General features: G+C 27.0%; 1 protein-coding gene across 1 annotated transcript; it reads right to left on the bottom strand.

Annotated features, from left to right (window-relative positions):
* Nucleotides 1–27,517, bottom strand: LOC145840322 (RAC-gamma serine/threonine-protein kinase-like). Its single transcript, XM_082947542.1, has 15 exons — nucleotides 27,405–27,517; nucleotides 26,183–26,308; nucleotides 24,256–24,385; nucleotides 19,975–20,074; nucleotides 19,451–19,504; nucleotides 19,315–19,392; nucleotides 13,223–13,288; nucleotides 11,577–11,645; nucleotides 11,141–11,263; nucleotides 10,717–10,845; nucleotides 6,123–6,191; nucleotides 5,428–5,573; nucleotides 4,688–4,775; nucleotides 4,143–4,283; nucleotides 1–2,144 (listed from the first exon to the last, which is right to left on the bottom strand). Exons 1-15 carry the CDS (start codon nucleotides 27,493–27,495, stop codon nucleotides 2,085–2,087), a joined length of 1,470 nt encoding a protein of 489 aa, XP_082803668.1. The 5' UTR covers nucleotides 27,496–27,517; the 3' UTR covers nucleotides 1–2,084.

Below are 27,517 nucleotides of genomic sequence, written 5' to 3'. Positions count from 1 at the left end.
TCATTTATACAAGTTTATTACAAGAAAAAAAATATACGTATCTAACATTCCAACGTTTATATAGCAAGAAGAAGACAATATCAAAAAAAAAAAAAAGATATATCGATAATAGCTGTGCAAAAAAAAAACATGTTTTCCTCAAAAAAAAAAAAAAGTCATTCAAAAAATTGTTAGTACGGAACTTATCAGCTTGATTGGAAAAAATATTTTGTAACTTTTTATTAAGCCGACTGCCAATGGAGCAACTTATTTTCCAAAAAAAAACATTTATTGGAATAAAAGTGCACCCATCGGAACAGGTTTCAGTTTTTATCATGACGTGACAAATTTTCGTTGTGACGTATTAAAGCTTTAGTGTGGAACGAAGGGAAAGGCAAAGAGACATACATGTAGCAAGAGCAAAAAAAAAAGATGCTTAAAATTTCAAAGATCATTCCCAAGAAGAAATGAAAATACGAAACTTCTTGCGCGCAATACCTTCAACACTTTTTACTCGGATCACTTAAAAAAAATAGTAAAACGCCTCGAATTCTTTTAACCACTCAAGTCCTAAATACTCACAATCCGCTTAGGGTGTTCTAAAATCCTTTTCTGCCAGTGGACTCATCTATTTACCAAAATTTTTTAACTTGTGAACCGACAAGCAGTTTTGTTCCTTATTGTGACGTAATACGAGGCGATTTAGTGTGAAGAAAATTTATCAAACACTTCAACTCAACCGAAAATATTTCATTTAAAACTGGAAATTGAATAAAATCAATCTTAAACACAGCAGAGGTCACAAAAAACACATACGCCTGTCACTTCAGAAGCAAAGATTTAAAAAAAAAACTGCTTGAAAATTGATAGAAAGTAGAGATAGATTGATAGTAAAAATATAAAGGTGTTTTCTATAACTTTATGATTCACGCAATCAAAGAACAATCAATTTTAATTGAAAGGAATGATTAAAAACGTTTAACTTTTCAAAAAGAATCAATTGTAACACACTGAAATATACTCAATTTTTTGTAACAAAACAAATTAAACACACTGAAATACTCAACTTGATATAACAAACATTCGCACACACACACGTTTTCAGAGCGCATTTCAATCAAACACAACTATTAAAAGTTATCAAAACTTCCTGATTACAACAACTTCAACATATACTCAATTTTTGTTACAAAGTAATCAAATACAACTGAAAAACTCAACTTGATAAATCAAACATACACACACAAATATACTTTCAGAGCGCTTTTCACATAATTTCTTAAGAGTTTTAAAACTGCACTAAATCAAGAATAAACCTTTAACCAACGGGTACTTCTTTAACAAGTGCAACCATCGGCAGATACTAAAAACTAGTTTAAAGCTTTCAAGATGTTGTGGTAGCTTTTATTCCGGTTTTTAACAAAGTAGCTCAAAGCCATGCGAAACATACGTACACAATTTTTTCATGCTTTTATGTCGAATGGTAGAAAGCTCAGTGGCAGATACAATTGCCTTAAAACAGAGTTTAAACACGAAACTGTCAAGGTTTGCGTTTTCGGGCGGATTTTTTCGCCAGTTTGTGGTGTGAAATTCAAGCAAGAAGTTTTAGCAACATCAAAAAAGAAACTCCAAAACGACTTCAACCCGCGTCTGTTTTGCAGTCATTCAAGCAGAAACAGTTGGTTTAACTTTGATATAAGGTGGTTTTACAAAGATAGAACTTGTAAAATAAAAAAATATGTTATTTACAATATTTACAACAACGTCTTCATCATGGTAAATGTCGGAAGAACTTATTTTGTAAAAAAAACTTGATATTTAAAACTTTTTACCATCATGACCCCATTATCCCTGTTACTTAATAGTATTTAAAAACATTAATGAAAAGTCCATTTAAAAAACACAAAGATCAAAGTCGTTATTTTTGAGAAAAATGTAGGTAGCCAAGCAGACAGTGTGTAGAGACACGTACAGACGAAAAAAATCATCTTATCTCAAAAAAACAAAAGAGTACATTCAAACATGTGGAAACAGCGTATCATCATAAAGAAACTTTTCGGCGCTGGTCGAGCGCGTAAATGTTGAATAATGTGAATGTTGAATGTTTACGTTAGGCTGTTGCCACAGCGGTCGACGCTCGAAACGTAAGTGAACCTCTTGAACACCTGTGAGAATTAATTAATAAAATAAAAATATAAAATGTATAATAAATAAAAATAAAAAGTTGAGAATTGAAAATAAAAAGTAAATAAACAATAAAATACAAGACATATAAACAATAATAAAAAATAAAAAGTTGAGTTTGTTCCTTCTTTTATTTTATGTGCTTTACGCAGTTCAGACTGTAAAAAAACTAAAATAATTGATAATTTGATCTGATAAATTAATCTACTATTAAAATTTTATAAAATTTAAATTTTCTTAATATTTAGATTGCAGGCTATCTTTATAACATTCTTAATAAAACTAAAAAATATATAATTTATAATCGAATTGCATTTATTACAGTGCTTCCTCGCTAATCCGGTCCTCGCTAATCCGGTTCCTCGCTAATCCGGCCGGTTTTAGTCGAGAAGTCGACTTTATTTACTTTAGCGTTTAATTTCATTTTACTTCGAAAAAGTATTCAATTTACGTTTTATAAGTATGCAAGCAATATATTGTTACGTCATAATAAAGTATCATTTGTATAAACTTAAGTTTTTTTTCATACTTTCCCGCTCAGTTGTAACAAACTTGTTTATTATTCATTTGCAATTTTTCTGTCTTTGCTAAGCAAGTTACACTTTAATATACTACAATCAACATATCTGGTTAAAAAATGGATAAGACAGCAAAGAAACGAAAACGCGTTCAACTAACAATTGAAAACAAGTTATAAGTTTGCGAAATGGCTAACAATAATGTGCCTAAAGCTGTTATAATGAGCCAGTTTAACATTGGTAAGTCAACTTTAAATGACATTTTGAGAGGCGAAGAAAAGTATTGAACTTATAAAATTTTGTTTCGTTTAGTTTTGTCTGTTTTAATTCTTTTTTCTTTATATCTTTTTTCTTTGAATAAAGTAAAATAAATTAAATTAACAGAAATTTTATAGTACGTTTTGTTATATACATTCATGATATAACTAAGGTAGATAATTTGTAAAAAAAGCAATATTTTGTTCTTATCCGGCCAAAGGCAAATCCGGCCGTATTTTCAAAAAAATCTTGCCCAACTTGGCCGGATTAGCGAGGAAGCACTGTACTAACAAACCTTACAAACATCTACAAAACATCTTTAAAAAGTCCTAGTAATAATCAATACAATCATTTATTATATAAGACTAAACGCTTTTTGTATGAATAATTTTTGGGTAAGGTTGACCTATAACCTAACACATTGGATTCTACCTCTAAGTACCTCTCAAATCATTAATCACCAAAAGTTGATCCCTATAGTTTATTACCTAATTATATACTTTAACATTCAAATATCGTGACCTCAACTCCAAACATTAATTTTAAGATCAACCCTCAACATCTGAAATTACTCATCTATTTGACTTGAGCACTTTATCCCACTGCCTTTTTATATTAAAAACTTCCTGTCCCTTTCATTGTTTAAGACTTCCTCATAACTTAACAACTATGACGTCACAAAACTAACAGTGCTGTACTAGTTGGGCTCGCTGTTATCAAAACCAGTTGGATCTGGGGGTGTCTACGACAACTAAGTATTAACTACTTGACATTTGAGTTTTAACTCCCTAAAAATTAACTGCTAACCTTGAACCTTGACTATATATATATATATATATATATATATATATATATATATATATCTATATTAAATCTCTATCTATAACCGTAAACTTTAGCTTAAAATATTCACAATTACAACGCTTAAAACCCTTAAATTTTAATTTTAACTCCATTCCATTCAACTACAACACTGGATTTAAAAACTAACAGTACTCTACGAATTGGGTTCGCAATTATCAAAATCAGTCGGGTCAGGTTTATATCGAAAACTAAGTCTCAACTACTGACTGTTGAGTTTTAAGTCCAAGAACATCAATCCCTAACCTTGACTACGTATTTTCATATTTCAAAACCTTTCTTAAACCCCTTAAATTTCAGTTTTATTTCCATTCAGCTACAACACTTAATTTTTCAACTAACAGTACTGTACGAATTGGGTTCGCAATTGTCAAAATCAGTCGGGTCAGGGGGCGTCAACCGGACCGGCATGTTGGTGAAGTCCTTGTCAAAGTACCTCGTGTCCGTCATCGAAGTTATGTACGGCTTGAACGGCACCGGCACCTGTGATGTCATAATGAGTTTATTTTATTTAATAAAATTTGTGGCGTGGTAAAGTGAAAAGCTTATGACAACGAGCGCACTTTTTTCTCAAACCTTAAAATCTGAGGAAAGCAGTACGCACACGTTGACATTAAATTAAAAACGTGTTTAAGCTGGATTTAAGTAAAACTCCATAAAAGTTATTAGAAAATGTACATGTGAACTTAAAAACTTTAAAATGAAAAACTCACAAAGCTAATGTTAATAACTTTCTGCGTTTGATTAGATACATATCAAAATATTAAGGTTAACAATTAATTTAAAAACTAACAGACTCATTGAACACCTTCCGAGCTAATTTAAGTTTGATAATTATTTGAAAATAATAAAATAACTAACAGATTTTAATATTTAATAAAACTAACAGTTTTGTTGTACACGTCTTCCCAGTCCGTGTCGCAGAACCAATCATGATCGAGTATTTCGTCGCCACCCCGCTGACCGCAACCCAACCTGTGACGTCATAATACACTTTATTTAACTTTTTATCAAATTACTTAATTTAATAATCATGATAGAGTATTTCATCGGCACCTTGTTGACGCCATAACCCAATATGTGTATAGTTACGTCATGAATAACATAACATGATGTCATTAACAATATACCATGATGTCATAAGTAATAAATATTGTAGCATAAACTATTTCATCAATAAGTTTAAAAATTATGATCGAGTATTAAGTCTGCACCATTCTCAAATCATCATAACCTGTTGTGACGTCATGATAATATCATGACGTAATAAATAATAAGATACTTTATTTAATAAATAAGTTTACTAATCATGATTGAGTATTTCGTCGGCTGCATCCTTATCTATTACGACGTCATGCAAGTTTTATTACGAACATCATAAAAAATATTTTATCACACTATAAAAATAAATATTGGATTTCATAAACAATAAACTAATATGATAACATTAACATAATAACTACAGCTATTTCACCCACAAAAGTTCAAACAGAATGCGCACATTTATTAGTTTAAAAAATTGGCACAGTTTTACTTGTATACTACTGAATCTCAAACCCCTAACCGACATTATCAACAAGAAATAATTTCCGCAGATCTATAGAAATAAATAAGTTTTACAACAAACCTCTGCTCAACGTTCTTGACCAACAGACCCTTGCAAAGGTCGTGAACTTCCTCGCTTATGTTGGCGGGAAACTGGGGGGTGGACATCAGGATCCGCTCGAACAAAACGTCGTGATTCGGGTCGTAGAACGGAAGCTTTCCGCAAACCTGAGATGTGAAAAATTTTCAATTATCTTTTTTTGTTTGTATTTAATAAAAACTAATACAATTCTTAATTTAAATTCGGGTTGTAAAACTGCAGCTTGCCACACATCTAAGAGGTGAAAAGTTTGAAATTATTATTATTTTTATTGTTTGTGTTTAAAAGTTTTAGTTTTTGCTAGGTGCGTATTTAAATTTTTTAAACTTATTTTAAGCGCAAAAATAAACTAGTTATTAATTATATTATTATCATTTAAATAAAGTTAAAACTATTTTTCAATCGCAAATACGTTTGACAACAAATGAAAAGCTTAACTATGTTTAACTTATTTTGTGTTAAACTATGTTTGGTGAGAAATTAAAAAGAGCTGCATTGCGCACACCACGTATACTCGCTTAATTAAAATAGTTTTAATAAATGTGAAAAAATATTTTTTTAATTTATTAGTATTGTCTTATTAAAGTTTCATATTTTGAAAAAATTACATTAGAAAAAATCAATCATTTTAATGATTAAAATACTTTGAAACAGAGATTTAATTGAAATTTTCATACCATTTCAAAGAGCACGACACCAAGGCCCCACCAGTCTACAGATGGTCCGTAGTCACTGTCTTCGAGGACCTGTGAATGGATTATTTTAATAAACATATAAAATCTTGATTTGTGGTTGTTATAAAAAATCTCAAAAAACCAGTATATAAATCGATCTGTAATCTAAATTATCTGTTTAGATTCTAACAATAAATTAATAAACATATATTATTTTGATTTGTTGAAATTATAAAAAATCTCAAAAAACCAGTATATAAATGGTCTGTAAACTGAATTTTCTAGTAAAATGGTTGGTTTAACATTTAAACATAATCAAATGGTTATCAAGTACCTTAAAATGGTTGTTTTGATTTAAAATACAAACAAATGGTTGTTCCTAGAATATTACCCAATGTCTAGCTATATGATAAATGGTTGTTAAGATATAGTTGTAGTTAAGTCTGCATGTCTTTGTATTTTAACAACTCAAATAAATGGTTTTTGAGACATAATTGTGGTTATGACAAATATTTTTGTAAGAGAACGTAAATGGTTTAAATAAATGGTTTTAAAAATATAGCTGTGGTTGTGCCAAGTAATTTTCTAAAAAGTAAATGGTTGTTTTTAAGATAAGTATTATTTTATAAAATCGGTGAACATTAATGGCTATAATAAATGGTTGTGGTTACAACAATTATTTATATGTAAGCGTAAATGGTTAAAATAAATGGTTTTTGTTAAGATAAGTATCACTGAAACAAGGATTATCATTCTACAACTACTGTTCCCAAGTATTTATGGTCATGTTTTTATTATTTTTATATTTTTTGACATATCAAAAAAATTGTGTATCATAAGAATATTTAAGTCTTTGCATTTTACCACTCAGTGTTATTTCTTTCTTGGACTTACAACTAAACATACAGTGTCTGCTTTATTCACAACTCATAAAATTAATCAGCTACTAATAAAACTTATTTTATGATAATAAATAACAACAGTGCAATTTCTTGAAGGATTTTTAAAGAAAATCAGTTTCAATAAATTGGTAATTTGGGAATTCAAAAAAAATTGTCAAAGGTTTACCAGCCAAACTACCATAAAAGTACTGCGCTTTCAACAAAAATTGTGGATTACTAAAGTTAACTCGGGTTTAAAAATTTTGTACTACAAGTCTTTTTACAAAAACAAGCAAGATTTTAAATATTCATTTTAGGTAGTAAGATTATATGGTTGCCGAAGCCTTTTTAATATTTAATGAAGTGCATTTCAACAAATCTTCCTTCGAAAATTTGAGGATTATATACTTGTGTATATACTATACATGTAATATTTTATTTTCGTAAATTTGAGGATTATATATTTGAGGATTATATATTTGTGTATACACTACACATGTAATATTTTATTTTTTACAACCTGCTTAATAATACTAAACTACTTGATAAACAAACAATTAAAATTCGATAAAAAGTAAACTTTAAAATTAACCTGACACACTATATAGATAAAACTAAAATCAATCAAGTAGACAAATCAGTTTTGTTGTAAAACTATTTTATGCAGTACAACAATAAAACTAATAATTGCTTTCGCCTTTAAAAATGATTTTTTTAACCATGCGACATTAAACTTACATTGTATATTAAGCAGTATTTTGAGGTAAGAAAAAAAGATTTTGAAAAACCGCGAGCCGTAGTAAAATTAAAACATTAAATTCAATTTCGCACACACCAGTAGTACAAGACTTATTGAACATATATAAAATATCAATACATTGGTTTTCACATCATGACTACATGTTAAAATGTCATTTTACTTAGCACGTGTATATTTCAATAGAATTTGAAACCTCTTAGGAAAACGCAATTATGTATTTGAAATTGTTTTTGTGTTAAGCGGTTTTTTTTAATGAAACTTTAACTTAACTAGTATAATAAACGTTAATCACATACTTACAGCTTTCAAATGAAGTTAAATACTTTTTTCAATTTCTACTTAGCTTTAATTTTTATAATGTTGAAAAAAAGACTATTATTTGTAAGAAACGCAATTTTTTTGATTGTAGTTTAATTTATTCATTATTTATAAAGAAAATCATCCAACAAGGTAAAAAAAAAACATTTGTAAAAGTTGTTTTTACCTAAAAATAAAAACGGTTTTGTTACCTAATTTAGATTGATCGATTGCAATTTATTAAATTGTTAATTTGCATATTTCTGTAAAATTGTTTTTACAGCGAAAAGTCAAAACAAATTGTATGCAAATATAGATTGTCCTTGAGTTATACCTGTTCCCATATTTGATTTTATAAAAAAAACTGTTAATATTTATGGTATAAATTGAGCTAAACTTTTTTTTAAATCTTTGTTTTAATTTTTTAATTATTACCTTGTAAAACTTGTTTGAGATTTTATAAGGCCATTAAGTAAAGTGAATTTAAAACTGTATTTTTTGAATTTAAGCTACAGGTGGTAATTACTCTAAATGCTTTTAACTTAATTAAGCTAAAGAATGTAATTAACATACAACTTGAAAACAAATGTTCAAATTTTGTATTACTAGCATGGGTGAATCAATGCGTATACTATAAAGTTATGAACTCATACTTGAATACTACACATATTAGCTTACAAATTTCAAGTGATAAATTATTAAAATCTATATTCACCGTAAGTCTGTTTTTTTATTTAGAAAAAAAATATCTTGTCAATTTGTAAACTTGTGCTTGGCAGTCATTTAATTAAATCAAATTAAAACCGTTGTTGTTAAGTATAAACTTTATCATTAACTTAAAACTAAATTTGACAATATTTTAACACAAACAATTTATTTGATAAAACAATGTTTTTGAAATCATTTTTTGTTGTGGTAAAAAATAAACTTACATGATTAACTTAAAGTCAAAGTTAAACAACAATTTCAACACAACCAATTTATTTTAATCAAAAATTTGTTTTCGAGTTTCTGCGGAGAAAAAACGATTTCTTGCAAGTTATCAAGTTAAATTGTTTTTGAAAACAAGTTTATTACACATTTTACGTTAAAAACATGTTGTTTTGAGTTGCTTTTTCTGCGGTATTTCGAGTAATATTACGCTGAAAGACATCAGGTTAATTAAACAATGTAAACAAACTTTTTGTTTTTTCTTGTGTTAATATAAAAATTATAAATCAATAACGTTGCGTGAACTTAAAACAATACAGTCTATACAATTACGTATACTTTATTGTTGTTTTGTACAATAGAGATGGTTTTTTAATTTTTTTATTAATGTTTAATTGATGGGGTTAATGCTTTAAGAACACTTTTTATTCATAGTGATACATTAGCTGTTTATTTTATTTCTTTCTTATTCATTCTGTTACTCTGGTATAAATTAACAATAAAAATTGCATTTCAACCTTTGTTAATATTTGTAGTGAGTTTGGTGAACAAACTTTTTAATTGAACAAACAACTTGTTTGCGATTTGGTTACTGAAAAGCAAACACACAGCAAAATAAACTTTGTTCTTTTCTCAAAATTAAACAACAAACAAGCAGTAAAAGCTGTCACTGTTTCGGACAACGATGAAAGACTATTTTTGTCAAATATAAATGTTAGTTTACATAATGATTAACAAAACTATTTTAAACTGATAAACATGTATTTTAACTTTATAAACTATTACGTAGTCATGAACGAATAAACCAACAAAATTTATTTCACATTAAAACCTATAAAAAGCTGATAAAATCTATTGAAAATGTTTTTGTTTACTATTTTCTATATGAAATAAAAATTTTATTTATCAATTTGCAGTCTTAGTAAAATTCTTTAGGCATATTTGCTTATTCTAAAAATTTTTTTTTTGTTATTCAAATTTATAACAGCATTTATTTATTTTACTTTTTTTTATTGTTGTACCTTTCTTAACATATGTCTGATGAAAATAAAAAACATTTGCATCTTTTGTAGTATGTGGGTTAACAAAAGAACACAATAAAACTAATTTTCTTTTAAAATATGTCACATTTTTAAACTAACGAACCTATAAGGTGAATTGTATAAAAATCATGTATTTAAAACAATCAACCGTGTATTTAGACATATTTTCCTTCTTATTTGTTATTTACTTACTAACTCAGTGTATGCAACTGTCTGTTTGTTAAATTTACTATTTTAAAGATACTATGTGTACAAATAATTTTTGGACTGAGAAAATCAAAGTTCAGTTGCTATCTAATTACACATAAACGTGTATTTTTTATAAAGTTTTATCAGATCTCTATCATCTTAGACGCCAAACATTCTTTTTACTGAAGTTGCATACAACTTATTTTACATTTCGCAGTTTAAAAACTACTAAATTCGAGTTTAGGTTCAAGATACTAAAGAATTCTTCAGAGAATGTAGATAGTTATCATTTACTACAAAATTAAATTGGCAATACTTACCTCCAAAGGTGTTCTGGTGTTCCACAAAATGTTTTCATTGATGACATAAAAATAATAATAACATTTAATTAATGAATAACAATGACAATCTTTGAGGCAAGATATTCGGAAGTGCCACAAAAACTTTATTTATTTACCAAATATCTCATAAAATTATTTAATTCAATAAAAATTTACCTCTGGTGCAAGATACTCTGGTGTTCCACAGAAAGTGTGAGTTTTGTTCAGCACATTGATGTCCTGCTTGCACAAACCGAAGTCGGTGATCTTCACGTGACCATCGCAATCGAGCATGATGTTCTCCAACTGTTGTGACGTAATAATTAAAACATTGTGACGTAATAACGAATCACTTGGTTGAAAGCTGTGTTTTTACAGCAGTAAAAAAAATCTTGTTCGGGACCAACCTTCTCGCATACTTAAAAAATATTAAAAAATTTTGCTTCAGCTTTTTTTAACTGTACTGAAAAATATCTTTTATGTTAATATTTTATTGATCTCTTCCTTAACTTCAACTTGTAACAAACAGAAGGTTTGCCATTGGTTCTCACTTGTGTGGTGTATACACTTTTACAATTAGATAAACCAAACAAGTTCTCACCTTCAAATCTCTGTAAATGACTTCAAAATCGTGAAGAAACTTGATGCCGAGGATGATTTCCTGGGCGTAGAACTTCGCGCGACTCTCAGAGAACACTTTCTCCTTGGACAAGTGGAAGAACAACTGAAATAATAATATGTTGTCTGTTTAAATTTCTAAAATTTTTGTTTTTAAGTATACAAACTGTGAAAAGATATTTTATATATTGTCTTTTTTTCATCTAACTAATTTTTTTTAATGATTTGAGATAAACATTGTTTTAAACAAAGCGTTTACAAGTTGTGAAAAGAAATTTGATGTACTGTAATTATTTTTTTACCTGAATATTTTTTAAAAACGATTTGAGAAACATTTCTTAAGATTTTTATTCATTTTTATTTTAATGTAGATTCAGAAACTAATAAAATATATAAATATACGAATAAAACGTCATTACCTCTCCACCATTGACATACTCGAGAACAAAACAGAGATAGTGCTGAGTTTGGAACGTGTACTTGCATTGCTGAAAATAATAAATTAATGAAAATTTTTAATATTCCGAAATTGGAATGTATATTTGCATTGCTGAAAAAAATAAGACTAATTAAAATTCAAATAATTCCTAGTTTGGAATGTGTACTTGCATTGCTGGAAAAAAAATTAATTAAATATCAATCAATGCTGAGTTTGGAATCGTTGTGAATAATTAGTTACCAATTTATTATTTTTGACTTGAGGTTTTTTATTCATTTATTTTGGGTATTGCTGCTGTGTGATTATTAAGAACCAAACTTTTTTTAAATTTGTGTCGAGTAAATGGTGCTTAAACTTTCTGCGAAAAATATTTTAAAAACAAACAATATTTTTGGATAATGAATAATCTGTTATTTCACCAAAAAAAGGATATTTCAACGATATCGTATGTCAACACTTTATTTCATGTGGATTGAAAGTTGAAAGTTCAGTTGGTAACATTTTGAGTTTAGAACAAACTCAATTACTGTCAACTTATCGAAATTGTTAACCACTTATCAAAATAATTTCAACCAAATTGTATGTCAACACCTTGTTTTGTGGGTTGGAAATTTGATAAATTGAAAATTCAGTTACATTTTGGTTTCAGGACAAACTCAATAGTATTACTTATCAAAATGTTTTAAACGAGATAACACAAAAACCTGTGTGAACTTGCTTCAAAAGTTTTTTGTTTAAGTCACTGATAAAGTCGTCACACAGGTGCAATGAATAAACTTGAAACTTAATATTTTAAGCTTGAAATTTAGATGCTTGTATTCATTTTAATTTTCAAGAATTTTTTTAATCGAGATGTGACTAGAATAAATAGTTAAAGAAATAAAAAAATATTTCTATATATTGTTAAAAAACTATATACTGTGTGCTTTTTGCATTTTTAGAGGTTATAAAACCAATAACTATTTGATTTTTTTTGTTACATAGTGATTTTAAAACCAAGACAACATTTTATTTTAATTAATTCAAACCAGTGTTACAAAACCTTTTTCATTTCATTGTGCAACGTACTACATTTTGATAAGGTCAGTTTCAGTTACTAAACACTGAAAAATATTTTATCTCGACAAGATTAATGAGCCTTTTATTTAATTATGATTGAAAACGAACAATTTACAAATACAATCGAAAAATGTTGCAACTTTTGTACTGCAAGTTATTTGACCACTTAATTAATTGAGTTTATTTGAGTTTTAATATTTTTCTACATTTTATTGTAACTATTTCATATTTGGTATTTAGATTGAAAATACCAGTTCCGCGAAAATATGCTGAAATAATTTATTATAGATTAAATAGCATCTTATAGAATTTAAACAAGTATGATTTTTTCTATGAAAAATAAGTAATACATGTTCTTTATAAAACAGTGTACCAACTTGTTTCTAACATATTATATTAAAAGGTATTTTATTAAATTAAACTTTAAGTTCATATATTGGCTTCACCAATTGGCATTTCATCAACTGGTATTTTTTTTAACACTGTAATAAACTCTACGGATTTGTGTTCTAATACAATAAATTTATACCTTAAAAATATTAAAAATATAACAAATAAGAAACTCACACATAAGAAAGGATGCTTGATGTCTTGCAGAACTTTTCTTTCAGTCATTGTGTGCTCTACTTCGTCCTAATAAAATAATATTTAATTTATAATTATTTTGGTTATATTTTTAATATTTCTTAATTAACTTAATTTAGTTAAATTATATTGTTCTTTAAACAATAATAAAAAAAATTTATTTTAATTATTTTGTGTTCTGCTCCATTATGTTGAAGTACTAAAAAATATTTCATTTTTGAATAATTTCATAAAAGTACAAAAATAAAAAAATTCTCAAGGTTACGTCTAAAATTATCGTAACCAAGAGTTGGGCTACTTTAATCTATACTTTTTTAGTTTTAAATTTTTAAATATGCCTAAAAATAGCTCGAATAAATGCAATATTTCTGTTTTACTTATTACTAAAAGAAATTTTCTAAGGGCACATGTTTTTTTTTTAAGTTTTAAAATAAAATTAATTGTTTTTCACAAATACAACCTCAAGGTCGACTTTTAATCTTTGTAAACATTTCAATTTCCATTCTGAAAAAAACCACAACAAAAACAATTTGTCGCGTGAGAAAATTATCCAGATGTTTTGTAAACAAAACTGAAGAACTTTGTTTTTCCAAAACTCACTCTCTTATTCCTTATTAAAAAAACAGAAGCTAATAAAATAGATAGACGGTACGTGACTTAAAAGTTGGAATTTTTTTTCCAACTCTGAAAATATAGTTTTAATCATCAAAAGGAAAAATAACAGAGTCAAAAAAAAGTACGTAAAAGATTCGAATTGCTAAAAGTGAGATGAAAAATTACATTTTCATTTCACAATTTGAAAACACGAGAACAAAACGAAATGACCCGAATAACTCTGAAAATTTTTACTATTTTACTCGAAATCCAAAAAATTACATTTTTGCGCAACAAAATCTAATATTAGAAAGAGGCGAAAACAAGATGTGACCCAAATTAAACAATAAACTGATATAAAAACAAGAAAATGTTGCAATTGAAGTTGAACCTTATGCGCAGTTACTTGCAGACGAACGCAAATGTCACAAGAAAAATTGTTTGCTTTCTAAATGTCGAGAAAACAAATATAAGGAAAACACATAGACGTCTGTGTTGAAATAAGATAATTTTTTATGTTTTATTACGCCTATTTTTATTGGGGATTTTTGTCGGATTGTATTTCATTTGGGACAATGTTTTACTTGTAAATTAATATAAAAAGTTACAGCTTCTTGTTTTAAAATTACTAAGTTTTAAGATTTCTTACTTAGATTGTGGATATTGTTTTTTATATGCGTCGAAAATTGGAGACTATTTTTCAAAAAAAATAAGCAGAAACCAGTTAGCCAAAGTTAAAATGATTCATTAAGTATTAACTATAATTTTTTTAAAATTCAACTATATTCATATTTGAAAGTTTCTTAAAGTTGGTATAAAGAAAACTTATTTTCCTAATAATTAATATTTTCGATAGCACTGCTCTTTTTGTAAAAAAGAATAAATTTGATCTTACAACATTAGTGATGCTTACATGTTAAAGCAAAAATTATCACTATTTTCAAACTCTATCAAGTTTAATTCTTTACAAAAATTTTGTATTAATAGTGGGGGCCACCTTGTTTTCTCAAAGTCATTAGTTTACCAATATACAAAAATTTATTTACCTCTTTACCTTTTTTTACTAAATAAATTATAATTTAAAATATTACTACTATCATTACATTCATAATTTAAGAAGCCAATCAAGTTTTGTTTTCAAGGTATTAAGCTACAACTAATTAGTAAGTTAATCTGTTTAAAAATTTAAATAATATCTTAAGAAATACCATGTCGATTGCAACACTAAAACTTTTCAAAAAGTTAAGGCGTCTGAAAAAATTTGAACAGCCAAAAATTTTTTTTAAATATTTTTGAAATCTTTTTCAACTTGGAAAACTTTATGTTACAACTTTAGTATAAGCTTTTATAAACAATTTTTTATAAGAAAATTAAATTAAAACTTCTGATAAAATCTAACAGGACAAAATTTAATTAAAAATTTCGGTCTTGAAATGAACTTTAAAATATAAATAACACCATTTTTAGTGTTAACTTTTTTTAGTATTTATTATAAGAAAAAGTCAAAATTTACTTTACCATTTTTAGTGTTAATTTTTTTTAACATTTTTTTAAGAAAAAGTGAAAACGGAAGTGTGACAAATGTGCTTGAATTATGACGTCACTTCCAAATACAAGCCACCTTTACACGGTGACGTCACAAACACAACTATTTGCTCAAACATTATTCATTTTATTTCCATTAAAAAATTTGTTACATAATTTAACGACTATTTTCGTTATTTATTGCTTATATGATTGTTAAACTGTTGTAAAAGTTTAAAAATTTAACTGTTTTTTTTAATACCATTTGAACAATAATGCATAATATATTTAAAATATATATATAAAAGTTATTTGATTTATATACATTTCAGATAAAAATTTAAACAGTAATGAAAGATATTACTTTGTAATGTACTATCACTGTAGCTACTTATAAGTATGTGAATGGTAAACAATATTAGCTCTAATGCAACAACTTATCAAATCTTTAAAAAAATCAAGCGATTTTTGTTAAGAAAATATTGTTTAATAGTACAGTGTTTATGTGTGTTATAAATTCAAAATAAAACGCAGACACTATCATCTTACAATTATTGTTTGTTCATTTAAATACGTCAATTAATTCTTATCTTTTACCCTTCTGATTATATTTACTTTCACATTTAAAACGAAAGTTCAAAAAGTCATTTATTTTGTATAAATATTATATATTTTGTAATTAGACTAATGAAAAATTTTGTTAACAATAATTTACCATAAACTAAATCAGAAAAAAGTTAACAAACTCCTAAAACTTTGTAGTACTTTTTACAAAATAATTTTAAATAATCTAAAACTAACTGTAAAACTATTACCTTAAACTGAACAACCGACAAACAAAGCTTGGAAACTTATAACAGCTCTGTGAGTAATGGCCCCAGTTTTTACCAGTTCAAAACAACAAAATGTGGAAAATATTTTTATTTGTTACAACTGAAACAAACAAGACGAATTGAGTTGAACCTTGCAAATGTGTGTGTACTGTCGTGTATATTGTATTTATACGTATTGTTTAAACTCGTATAACTTGAAAACAACGCGAGACTTTACACAACAAACTACAATAATGTCTATGCACAAATGTGTATTGTAATAATATATTATTCTTTACACAATGAACTACCAATATGCAAGCTGTATGTATTAGTGACTTTACACAATAATACTAACTTGCACCTTTTGTAATTCAGCTGTGTATCAGTGATTTAATTCACACTACAGTGTGTGTATGTTGAATTTACTGTTAGTAAACTATATATATTAAGCTTACAAAATAAACTATTAACATGCAAGCTGTATTAGTAACTTAATTGATGCCTCACTGCATAAATTGTTATACTATGTTTCAATATATTTCTATTTACAACCAAATATTGCTAAAACAAATTATGGAGCGAATTTCCCAGCTTAATTTGAATGTTAGTTAGTTTAAATACTTAATACTCACATGTAAGCTGAGTGTATAACTGATTAAATTCACCACAATATGCAGTATTTTTTATTAATTATTCAAAACACTACTACTGGCAGCAAACTTCCCACTGAACTGCTGATGAGTGTTACTAGTAAGCTGTTAGTAATTTAATTTACACTGCACTACAAATTGTGTGCATATTAAATACGTATTGGCACATTACACATTTGTTTATTACAAACTGCTACAACTGATGATGACAAAAAATTGTCATGCTTAATGTTTACCACTAATAAGCTATATAAGTAAGTGCATTTAATTTATTAATGCACTTACTTATATATGTGGGCATTAATGTCAATAATACTTTCCATAATTCCTTAGGTTATTTTTATTTTTGTAACAAACTTTCAGCTAAAATTTATAACAAACAAAAATGGATTTTCTGACAATGCAAGCCTTTGGTAGTTTATATGAAAATACGTGAGCTTTTACAATACACTTATGAGTGAAATTTAATAATTAAATTAACACCAGTGCGATAAGTATGAATATATTGTATTAAAACGTTGACAAACCTAGTTTGTACCAAAACTTAGAGCAACTTTTACAATAAAGATTTTGTTCGATTTACTATTACAATACAACTAAAGATTGATTAAAATCTTACATATTTGGTCATCAAATGCTAGTTAAATTGAAATGTTTAATTTCCGTGCAAACTTTTACACTTGTGCTACCAGTTTATAACATGTAGATCGCATTATTCAAAGCTGTCCAATTCTTACTACAGAAAAGGCAGACTACCTTCAAACAATTCAATTTAAATCAATTTATTACAGTAAGTTCTTAATACACATGGCTTCGGGCTCTAACCACAAGCAAAATTTGCATTTAACCGAATAAACCTGATCTGATCAACTGTTCAACCTCGTAATTTTCAGACCACATGAACTGGCGAATAGTAAGAGAATTTACATAATACTATCATTACTAAAAATAAGCAGGTTTATAAAAAGTAAGTTCGAATTGGTTAATTCAAAGAAGATAACTTAAATGTTAACTAACACTAATAAAAAGTGGTATTGCTGCATAGTAGTTTTGATCAAATTAACTTTTAAATAAGCTGGATAAGTATAAGAATTTATTGTTGTCAATTCAACTACTTTAGACTTTATACACAAACAAATGCAAGAAGTAATAACATAAAGTTAAGATTGTATTTGAACAACACTTTAACTCGAAAAAGTTTATAATTATAAGTTTGTATAACTACCTTATTTTTACCATGTGTCACCTTCGTATTTACGGTTTCAAGGTTTAAATAAAAAACAAGTGAATTTTAGCTTGTCATCCAAAACAACATATTTTTGTTTATATTTAAAATTAAGTTTACGGTTTGCAAAAACTTCAACAAAATTTACATTTAAAAAAATTTTAACTAAGCTAAACAAGCTCTGTAGAAATTGTAAACAAGATTTGATCATGGTTATTAAGTTCATGTCATTAAATACTACTTACACTTAGTAAGTTTCTAGTATAGTGGTTTCTAAAGTTCAAAACTTTATACATTTAACTTTCAATATAAAAAAAAATACATTAATGAACTTTTTAATAATAAGCTAAACATGAAAATTGGCTAATTATTTTTAGAAGTACAGTTTTGGACAAATACACGTCTTTTTCATTTCAAACACCAATAAATATTTTGTTTACTAGTTTCTCAATCTCTACTTTCATATAATTTAGCTAGCTGCTGCTATACAGGTTATAAGTAGGCAATGACTAAACTTATTTGTTATTTTTACAAAATATTTTGCTCGGGCGAAAATTTGGTAAAATGCTGACAGCGCAAAAACTGGTAAGCAAACAAAATTCAATTTTTATTAACCCTACCTGAGTATTAAACACTTTAGTTTTAAAACTCTCTTCGACACATTTTTAAGACTCATAAGTTAAGCCCAATTATGAGGGAATTAAAAGCCAAAGCTTAGTAACAATAATTATACACTTCCAATGTATGCATGTTGGTGTAAGACACATAAACATGATAAATATTTTTTTATTGTTTATTACATTTTATGCAAATTAACTATAGTCCTTCACCTACTGATTAAAATAACAGAAGATGTATTAAATTTAATTATACTACAGGCATCAATTTATAAAAAAATTAAACTTGAATTGTTTTCAAAATCCTTACTAAAAATCATCAAAACTTGAAGTCAATTTAACTATTTTTTAAACCAAAGGAGGTAATTAGTTTAAGTAACATCTCACCAACCTATTTTTTACCTTTTTAAACAACCTTAAATAACATGAAAATATTCATAAATTAAATTTCATCTCACCTCATTAAGAACAAAACTCTTCTTAACAACATTTGTGGCGTGAAAACTTAATAATGATGAAAATAATTATTTCACTAAAATATATACATATTGACCAACCTTATTTACAACAACATTAAGAACCTTTGTGGATTGAAACTTAACAATTGTGAAAATGTTTAATTAACTAAAATATATGCATGTTGACCAACCTTATTCACAACAACGTGCTTCTTCAAAACTTTCATCGCGTGGAACTCTTTTGTTTTCTTTTCAGAAACGAGCATCACCTTAATATTAAATGAAATTACATTTTTGTTAAACAAGTAATAAATAAAATGAAAATACCTTGCCGAACGTGCCTTTGCCGAGGACCTTGATGTACTCGAAGTCGCTCATGTTCTGTGTAAAATTGTGAGTTTAAAAAAAAACAGTTTGCATCTTAATGCTGGATTTTCTGCTTAGTTTAATATCAAACTTATTATTAAAGGCGGTTGTTTATGTTATTTATCAATTTATCAAAATAACTTAAAAATACCTCTTGCTCGAAATAAGACATTTTCTATTAAATGTTAAAAAAGTATCAAAAAGCAGTTGAACGTATTAAAATATTCAAAATTCATTTTTGTATTGAGTAAACAGATGTATTATTCACCGGTCAAAAAGTATTTTATGTTTAAATGTTTTAACTAAAACTACAGTTAGTATGTAACGCTAAAATGAGGTATTTTGACTCATTTTAAATTTGTTAATGTCAGTTTGAAAATTTACACAGTAAAGAATTAATTTGAAAAAAAAACCTAGAATAGTCCATTAAAATTTTAATTGTAACACAGAAACTTATAAAATATAAAAAAATAAAGTAAACTAACAATTTCTTTCAACGGTTCGTTGGCGTCCCCGCTTGCCGCCATTCTGATTCTTTCCTTTTCACTCCTGTAAACGTGCTCTATGGCCTCGCACCACCGGTCCCTGTTGTAAATATGTATTAATTGAAAAACGCCATAAAAGTACTAATAACTTGTCAACGTTACAAATGTACACGTGCTCTATGGCCTCGCACCACCGGTCCCTGTTGTGAATATGTATAAAGTGAAAAACGCCATAAATGTACTAATAGTTTGTCAATGTTACAAATGTACACGTGCTCTATGGCCTCACACCACCGGTCCCTGGTATATTATATGCAAAAAGTGAAAAACGGCATAAATGTACTAATATTTTGTCAATGTTACAAATGTACACCTACTATTGGTCCTTGTTGCACAATTATAAAAAACGCCATTAAAATTTTATAAAATTAATAGTTGACTTTGTAAAAAATAACTTTTAACCGAAAATGTAATTTAAATAAAAGCTTTTTGCTTGTTTCTGTTAATTTAACTTTTATCTAATATATGGTGCGTGATCTAAAGTTTTACGGCAAATCAGTTTTAATTTTGTTATTTCATGTGCAAAAAATAAAAAACATAAGATTTTCTTTAATTAATTATAATCTAATAATACAAAAGTACACTAATTTTTAAATTAAAGATTCAATTATTTTGTAGTAATTGAATATATGTTGCGTAATGTTCTTGCCTGGTCTTGTATTTTTTTATTTTTCAAGTGCTTAATGTAGCCTGAAAACTTTGAATTTTTCAAGGTCTGTAAATTTGTTTAAAATTAGATTCACAACAATTAATTTTGTCATAAATTTCCTCCCATACACAGCTTTTTGAGCTTTTACAGTCATCTTTAAGAAATTGTAAAAATCTTGAAATAGGATTTCACTTTTTTTATTATAATTCACCTATTGTTTTAAAGTACTTTTCTACATTTTAAAACCTCAGACTTTGTTTTTAATTAAAAAAACAATTTAATATTTTTTAAATCCTAAATAAAATAAATGCTTGTAAACATTCTCGAACGATCAAACAGAAGCCTTGTAAAAACAAAAAGATAATACCGTCTTAAACAAAGGATGTTTATTTAAATTTTAAAATACATTCAAAACAAGTTATTGTGGCAAATATTTCACACATTTGTCATAAAATAAACAACTGTAACTACGTCATAAAGGTATTACGAAACAGCAAATAGTTATTTCGATACCAGCCCGTTTTAATTTAGGATATATATAAATAATTTTGTTAAATTTACTCGTTGTGTAAAAACAAGTACATTGAACAAAATAAATATTGAAAGAGCGTTTGAGAAACAAAAAAAAATTTGAGTTTAATGCAATAACTAGTTAAGTTAAACCTGTTTTTGACTGAGTAGTCAGTCATATGACGTGATATGTCTATTGTCTACAATCAATAATACTTAACAACATATAACATTAAATAAAACTACCAAAAAACAACAATCCTGAACTTTAAAAATTATTATAGATATATATAATATAACAATAATTGAACTTACATTGTATCTGCAAAACTGTAATTTATTTTATCCAAACTAAAACTTAAACTATACAATAATGGATGTATTTTTCTTTCAATTCTAAAGAACTTATACATTTACTAAGTTTATACTAATTAATATAAATAAACTGATAACCCCTTTAATTCAACTATCACAAAATTAAACTTCAATCCAAGTTATCTTAAGGCTTCCAAACGAAATCTTTTTTAAATCATCGCAACAATTAAGCTGAAAATTATTTCACTAAACCTTATTAATAAAAATAAAATTAATTAGAATATATAAATATTCAACACCAACCTCACAAAACAAGGAAGACCATGAATAATCACACACGTACTCTTCAGTATTGCAAACATAAACTTCAAATGAAGTATTCTGGTGTTTGCTGAATACAACAAAAGTATTCAAAAAAGAAAAAAGTAAAACAACTGTTGATATTTTGAGGAGAAACAAGTTTTTATTTGCAAACACGAGTTTTGAATATTTTAATTTGGTGTTTACTAAACACGACAGAAATATAAACAGTTGATTCTTTTTGGAAGAAAAAAATGAAATTTTTCCTTTTTTAATAAATTGCTGGCAATATAGATTTCGAAGAGTCATGAAATAAATAGAACAAATTAATTTGAATACTACATAACATGATCGAAAAATCAATATGTTCCATGACCGAAATATAAATGTTTATTTTTAGTTTGCTGATTTAATTCCTTGTATTTCAACTGTTTTCATAGAAAAGTGAGTGTGCACAGATTTTCATTATTCGACTGAAAACTTGGGGAACCAATTGTTTTTAAAGGAAAGTTTAATGATCACCAGGCAAGTTTACAATTTTAACAATCTTCCGTAGATGCTCTGAATAATTTATTTTGTAACAAATAACGTTTGTCTTTTGAAAATCATCAAACATGAGTCACTAAGATCACAAAAAACTTGTTTGTATTTTTGAAATTTTGTCAGTTTTGTTAGTTTGACATTGAAAATTTCAATTACTCTTTTGCTGTGGATTTAAAACTCTCGGAACGTAGTCTATGAACAGTTTACGGCACTAACGTTTTTAATAAAATAAATAACTATATATTTTTTTATAAACTTTTTATGACCGTAACTACCAAACCTTTCAAAATAAATGGGCCGTGTTTAAAAAGCAACAGTTTCTCGTGTGTCAAGTATTCTGTAACTCAGTTTATAACAGCAAGTAAATTTTTTTTTAATTCTTTGAAACTCAGGGAAGGGATATTAAGCACAAAAAAATGTATTATTAACAATTATATTATACAACTCATTAGGGAAGTAAGCAGATCAGGATTTCCTAAAGTTGTCCCTTGCGGGCTTAAGAATGGGTGACTAGTAAAGGGGCGTTAGGGGGGCCATAATTTAAAACTTATGCTAGGTATTCTGGAGTTGATGGTGAAGAGCAAAAAAAGGTCTCAGGCGTATTTTTGGTTTTTTTTTTTTTGAGAAATCTAAGGGGGAAGGCATTGCTTTTTCAAGTTCCTCAAAGGGGGCGTTTGGGAAACTCTGGTATAGTAATTCAAACTAAAAATTCTTTATTGAGCACACAGGTCCAATAGTTTAAATTAAAAAAATTTAAGAAGCAATCAAGTAGCAAATATATTATTTTTGCCCATTTCTTTATTACGAACTTTAAACTAACATTTTTTGATGCTTATTAACCGACCTAGCAAAATCAGTTTCGAAACTGAACAGACTTCGTACATTTTCTTGGTATAAATGTTTCAAAATGACTGTGCCAAAAGTGTATTTAAGTAGCACCCAAACTGCTTTTTTTTGATAAGCACTGTCACTTACTATAAAATTTTCTTAAGGCCATAAGAGGGTCACAGCTTGTTTTATACAAGACTTATTTTGATTTTGTAAAATTATTCTAAATACTAAATATATTTTGAGCTAAAACAACTCAAATTATTTTTTAAAAGGGGCCAAAGTCTGAGATAACAGTTATTATAAAATGAAAAAATGGCAAAATATAATTTATTTAAAACATACTTCACCAATAGTTTGATAACTTTATTTTTTTATTTAAATTTTTGCCTTACTTGTCCTTTTTTTTTAATATTATTTTTCAATATTGAAAAAAGTCTACTTTTTTATCTTTTTTTAAGAAGCTCAATTTATTTTGCCAAAATTTGTCTTAAATATTGCTTTTTATGTATTCGGTTTTTAATATAAAGAATATTTTCTAAAACATAGTAGTCCCCAGTCTAACAAACCTAAGATATTTGAATTTATAGTGAACTTTTGATTTTTGAGAAAATTGGAAATTAATATTTTTTTCTTCATACATTTGTACAGAAAACAATTAAAAAAGCCCATTCTGTCTCAAAAGTTTTAAAAGAATTGTTTAGCAAAATGTACTCATGCTAACAAATCAAATATATCTGCTTATAGATTTCGTATAAGAAACAAAAATAAATTTTACAAAAACATTTGATGGAACTAAAATAACCTCTTACAAAAGGGCATTAAGAAATACAGTGGCTTACCCATATCAACAAAACTATTTAAAAGAGTGTTATTTAGAATACAATTTGAAGTTTAGAGTACTTTCAAAACCTTCTAGTGGACAAAGAGACTTTTTACACGCTCAACAGTCGCAATCAAAATTATAAACGTGCAAAACCCAGCATTTTTTGCTAGACTTAACAAAAACCAACAAAAAAACAACATTTTTTTTCACACCGTGTTTATTGAAAAAACAGCAGTTTTTAATAATTAACCTCTCTTCCTCCGACTCTGTGGCAAAGTTCCTCTCGATGACTGTAGTGTACTGCATCAGTCTCACTATGAAGGGGTACAAGGTGCGCCCCTTCTTATAATTTATATTGTGGCAGTACAATACCTTGCAAACTGTAGAAAAAAATTAATTGAAAATTGTTTGTATTTTTATATATTATATCATGGGTAATACTTATAATAGAATTCTTCCTTCTTTGTAATTATCTTAGAACAATACAACATTTTGCAAACTGAAAATAAATTAAAACTATTTGTATTAATTTATATACAATACATAGTACATAGAAACCATTGTACTCGTTAATAACACTTAATAAAAGTATATATATAGCCTTGTCAGTATTGCTTTATAGGGTTTTGTGATCATGGCACAACGCATGAAACACAGTGTTAAATAAAAAACTCTGAATTTGAAATTGTCTCTTTAATATTTCAATTTTTTTATATTATATTAATTTCTATATTATGGTTTATATTTATAATATAGTGTTCCCTTTTTTATTATTCACCTGAGAACAATACAGTTTGTTACAGGCTGTAAAAAAATATTAAATTTAAAACAATTGTGTACTGTTGATAAATGAAATTTTTTCAATATCTTTTTATTTATAGTAAATAAATAAATCTACTTTATAAATTTTAAGTAGTTTTCTAAGTGCTCTTCCTTTTTTTTAATTACCTCGTGACAATACAGTACATTGCAGACTGTTGATAATCGAATTATATGTTAAAGAAAATCATTTTTTGAATATAATTGTTGATTAATAAATTTTTGTTTTTAATTTCAAAATTTTTCTCAAGTGTCCATCTATTTATGTGTTGAACCTTGTGACAAATTGCAAACAACTGTTGGTAGATAAATAGTTTTCTAAGTTATAATTATTTAAGGAGTATAGTTTCATGATTAAGAATTGTCAAAATGCTTTTGTTTAAATTTGAGAGCTGTTTTATATTGAAGCTTACTAACTGTTGGTGAAATGTTTGCTAAAACGACTTTACAGAGTTATGCAGCAACATATGCTTAACAACTTATTGATTGATTCAAATTTGCATTAGAGCAAGTTCTCACCAAACAGTTGTCACTGGTGCCAATTTAGTAATTTTCACTTCAGCCTAATTTCCATTTTAGTTTATTTACAAACAATCAAAATATATTAGACACGGTTAGATGTCTAAAAATTTAGCTTGAAAAGGCGTTTACGCTTGTAACACTAAAACTCTTAAATGGCATAAAACTTGAGTTCTTACACTTTTTTTATTAAACCACTTCTCAATGAGTTATATAAAAATTTACAAACTTTATTACAACAAATGTCTCCACACTCTTGGACTAGTTCAGAGGTGCACTTCTAAGTGTACAAAACAAACTTCTTTTTTAAATCAAGACTAAAATTAAGTTGGAAACTTAGGTTGTCAGTAACTATTTAAATCTAAAACTATTCACACTAAACTGTTCAATGACCCACAACCTATTCTTGAGCAAATAGTTAATTTGAAATTTCAAGTTATTTTTTACACTGATGTTGTCAAGACGTGCAAAACTATCTATTCAGTACCTAATCAAATGATAGCCGAACTCAAATATTATTTATCTATTTTTTACACTGAAGTTGTTCAATGGCACACAACTCAAAATAAATTTGTGTTATAATTCTATTTAATTGTTTAATTTAAAATATTTTAAAATCATCAACTTACTTTTTACACTTAAGTTATTCAGAAACATAAAATTCAACATTTATAATTTTTACTTATTCTATAAAGGCTTTTATCTTTTTATATTGTTATTATCAACTAACTTTTCACACTAAAGTGCTAGGGGCATAAAATCTCAACATTTTTATTTTATTTCTACTTATTCTACTTTGTTTTTTTTTTAGTTTTATAAAATTTTTATTATCAACTAACTTTTCACACTGAAGTTGTTCAACGGGGCACATCCCTCGTTTTTCTGCCCGTCGTGTTTAAAGCCAAGAAACGAGCAGTCTGTTTTCAACTGGAAGAACCTGACTCTCCAGCTCTTCATGTACTCAGCTGTGTAGGTTATTAAATAGTTGTAAGTGAATAGTATGTTACAAACAATTAATTGATTTCTCTTCAACCCTTCCAATACTTTAACGTAAAAGCACAAGAAATTTGGACTTTGAAAATTTTTTGGGAACTCATTTTGTCATTTATGGGAGGGGGGGGGGGGGAATTTGTTTATATATCTTGATCTATACTGAAAGATTTGTGTTAGCTGCTAAATAAAATACATGGTAAAAAGTTTAAACTACTTTTGAGTAGTTGTCAAACATTAGTATTTTACTGTGTTTCATAGTGTACTGTTATTTTTAAACACCTTAAAATTTGATTAACAACAACTTTGTTAGTCTGTAACTTAATTCAAAGATGTTTATAATTAACAACTTACTAAAACATAAGACTGACTAAGTCTTATTTTAATTAAAAAACTATAAAATCCTTGTTTAATTTTTAAAAAAGAAAATTTAGTTACAGACAATTTATAACAATCTGTTTGTAAGCCATGTTAGCCATTGTTTTGTTAAGGAAACTGGATTCCATCTTAAGGTCTTAACAGCAAATATGCTTCAACTATCAACAGTTCATTGAAATTTGCTTTGTTACTTAAGAAATACCACTATGTTAACAATAAACTTTTACTGTTTTATATTTGCATTGAAACTATCAGGCAACATAGAATTTAAACATTACTTTTATTCTTAATTGATTTAACAAACCTTTTTGTACAGCCTGTCTTACATGTAAATAAGAAATTATCAAAATAAAAAATACTTACAAATCTATATATTTTTCATACAATTGAAAAGTAAAAAGTTTATACATAACAATATATTTAACAAACCTATTTGTACAGTCAGTCTTATATGTAAATTATAGTAGTAATTATCAAAATAAAAACGATTGACAAATCTATACATTGTTCGTACGATTGAAAAGTAAAAAGTTCAAAAGTTTATACATAACAATATATCTAACAAACCTTTCTTGTAAAGCCAGCCTTCCATGTAAATAAGAAATTATCAAAATAAAAACGATTTACAAATCTATATATTTATCATTCAATTGAAAAGTAAAAATTTTATACATCATAATATACTTAACAAACCTTTCTTGTAGAGCCAGCCTTCCATGTAAATTTCAGCTGGAGGCTGAGCAAAAGCATCGTTGGAAGTTCCCTGCTGCTGCTGAACATTCATAATTTAATCTAATTATATATCT

Source organism: Thalia democratica, chromosome 7 (genome assembly GCF_965202585.1).
Source record: "Thalia democratica chromosome 7, ktThaDemo2.hap1.1, whole genome shotgun sequence".
In the NCBI taxonomy this organism is placed as follows: domain Eukaryota; kingdom Metazoa; phylum Chordata; class Thaliacea; order Salpida; family Salpidae; genus Thalia; species Thalia democratica.
The sequence above is the reverse complement of the archived record's forward strand: the minus strand, read 5'-3'. Positions and strand labels throughout refer to the sequence as shown.

Bases quoted from the DNA above. Each gene is read 5' to 3' on its own strand.
- LOC145840322 (XM_082947542.1), bottom strand. From the start codon at position 27,495: ATGAATGTTCAGCAGCAGCAGGGAACTTCCAACGATGCTTTTGCTCAG. The intron at 26,309-27,404 runs GTTTGTTAAGTA...TAACCTACACAG, and splicing joins AGGCTGGCTCTACAAGAAAG to CTGAGTACATGAAGAGCTGG. The intron at 24,386-26,182 runs GTTAGTTGATAA...TTTTTTCTACAG, and splicing joins GAACAACTTCAGTGTGAAAA to TTTGCAAGGTATTGTACTGC.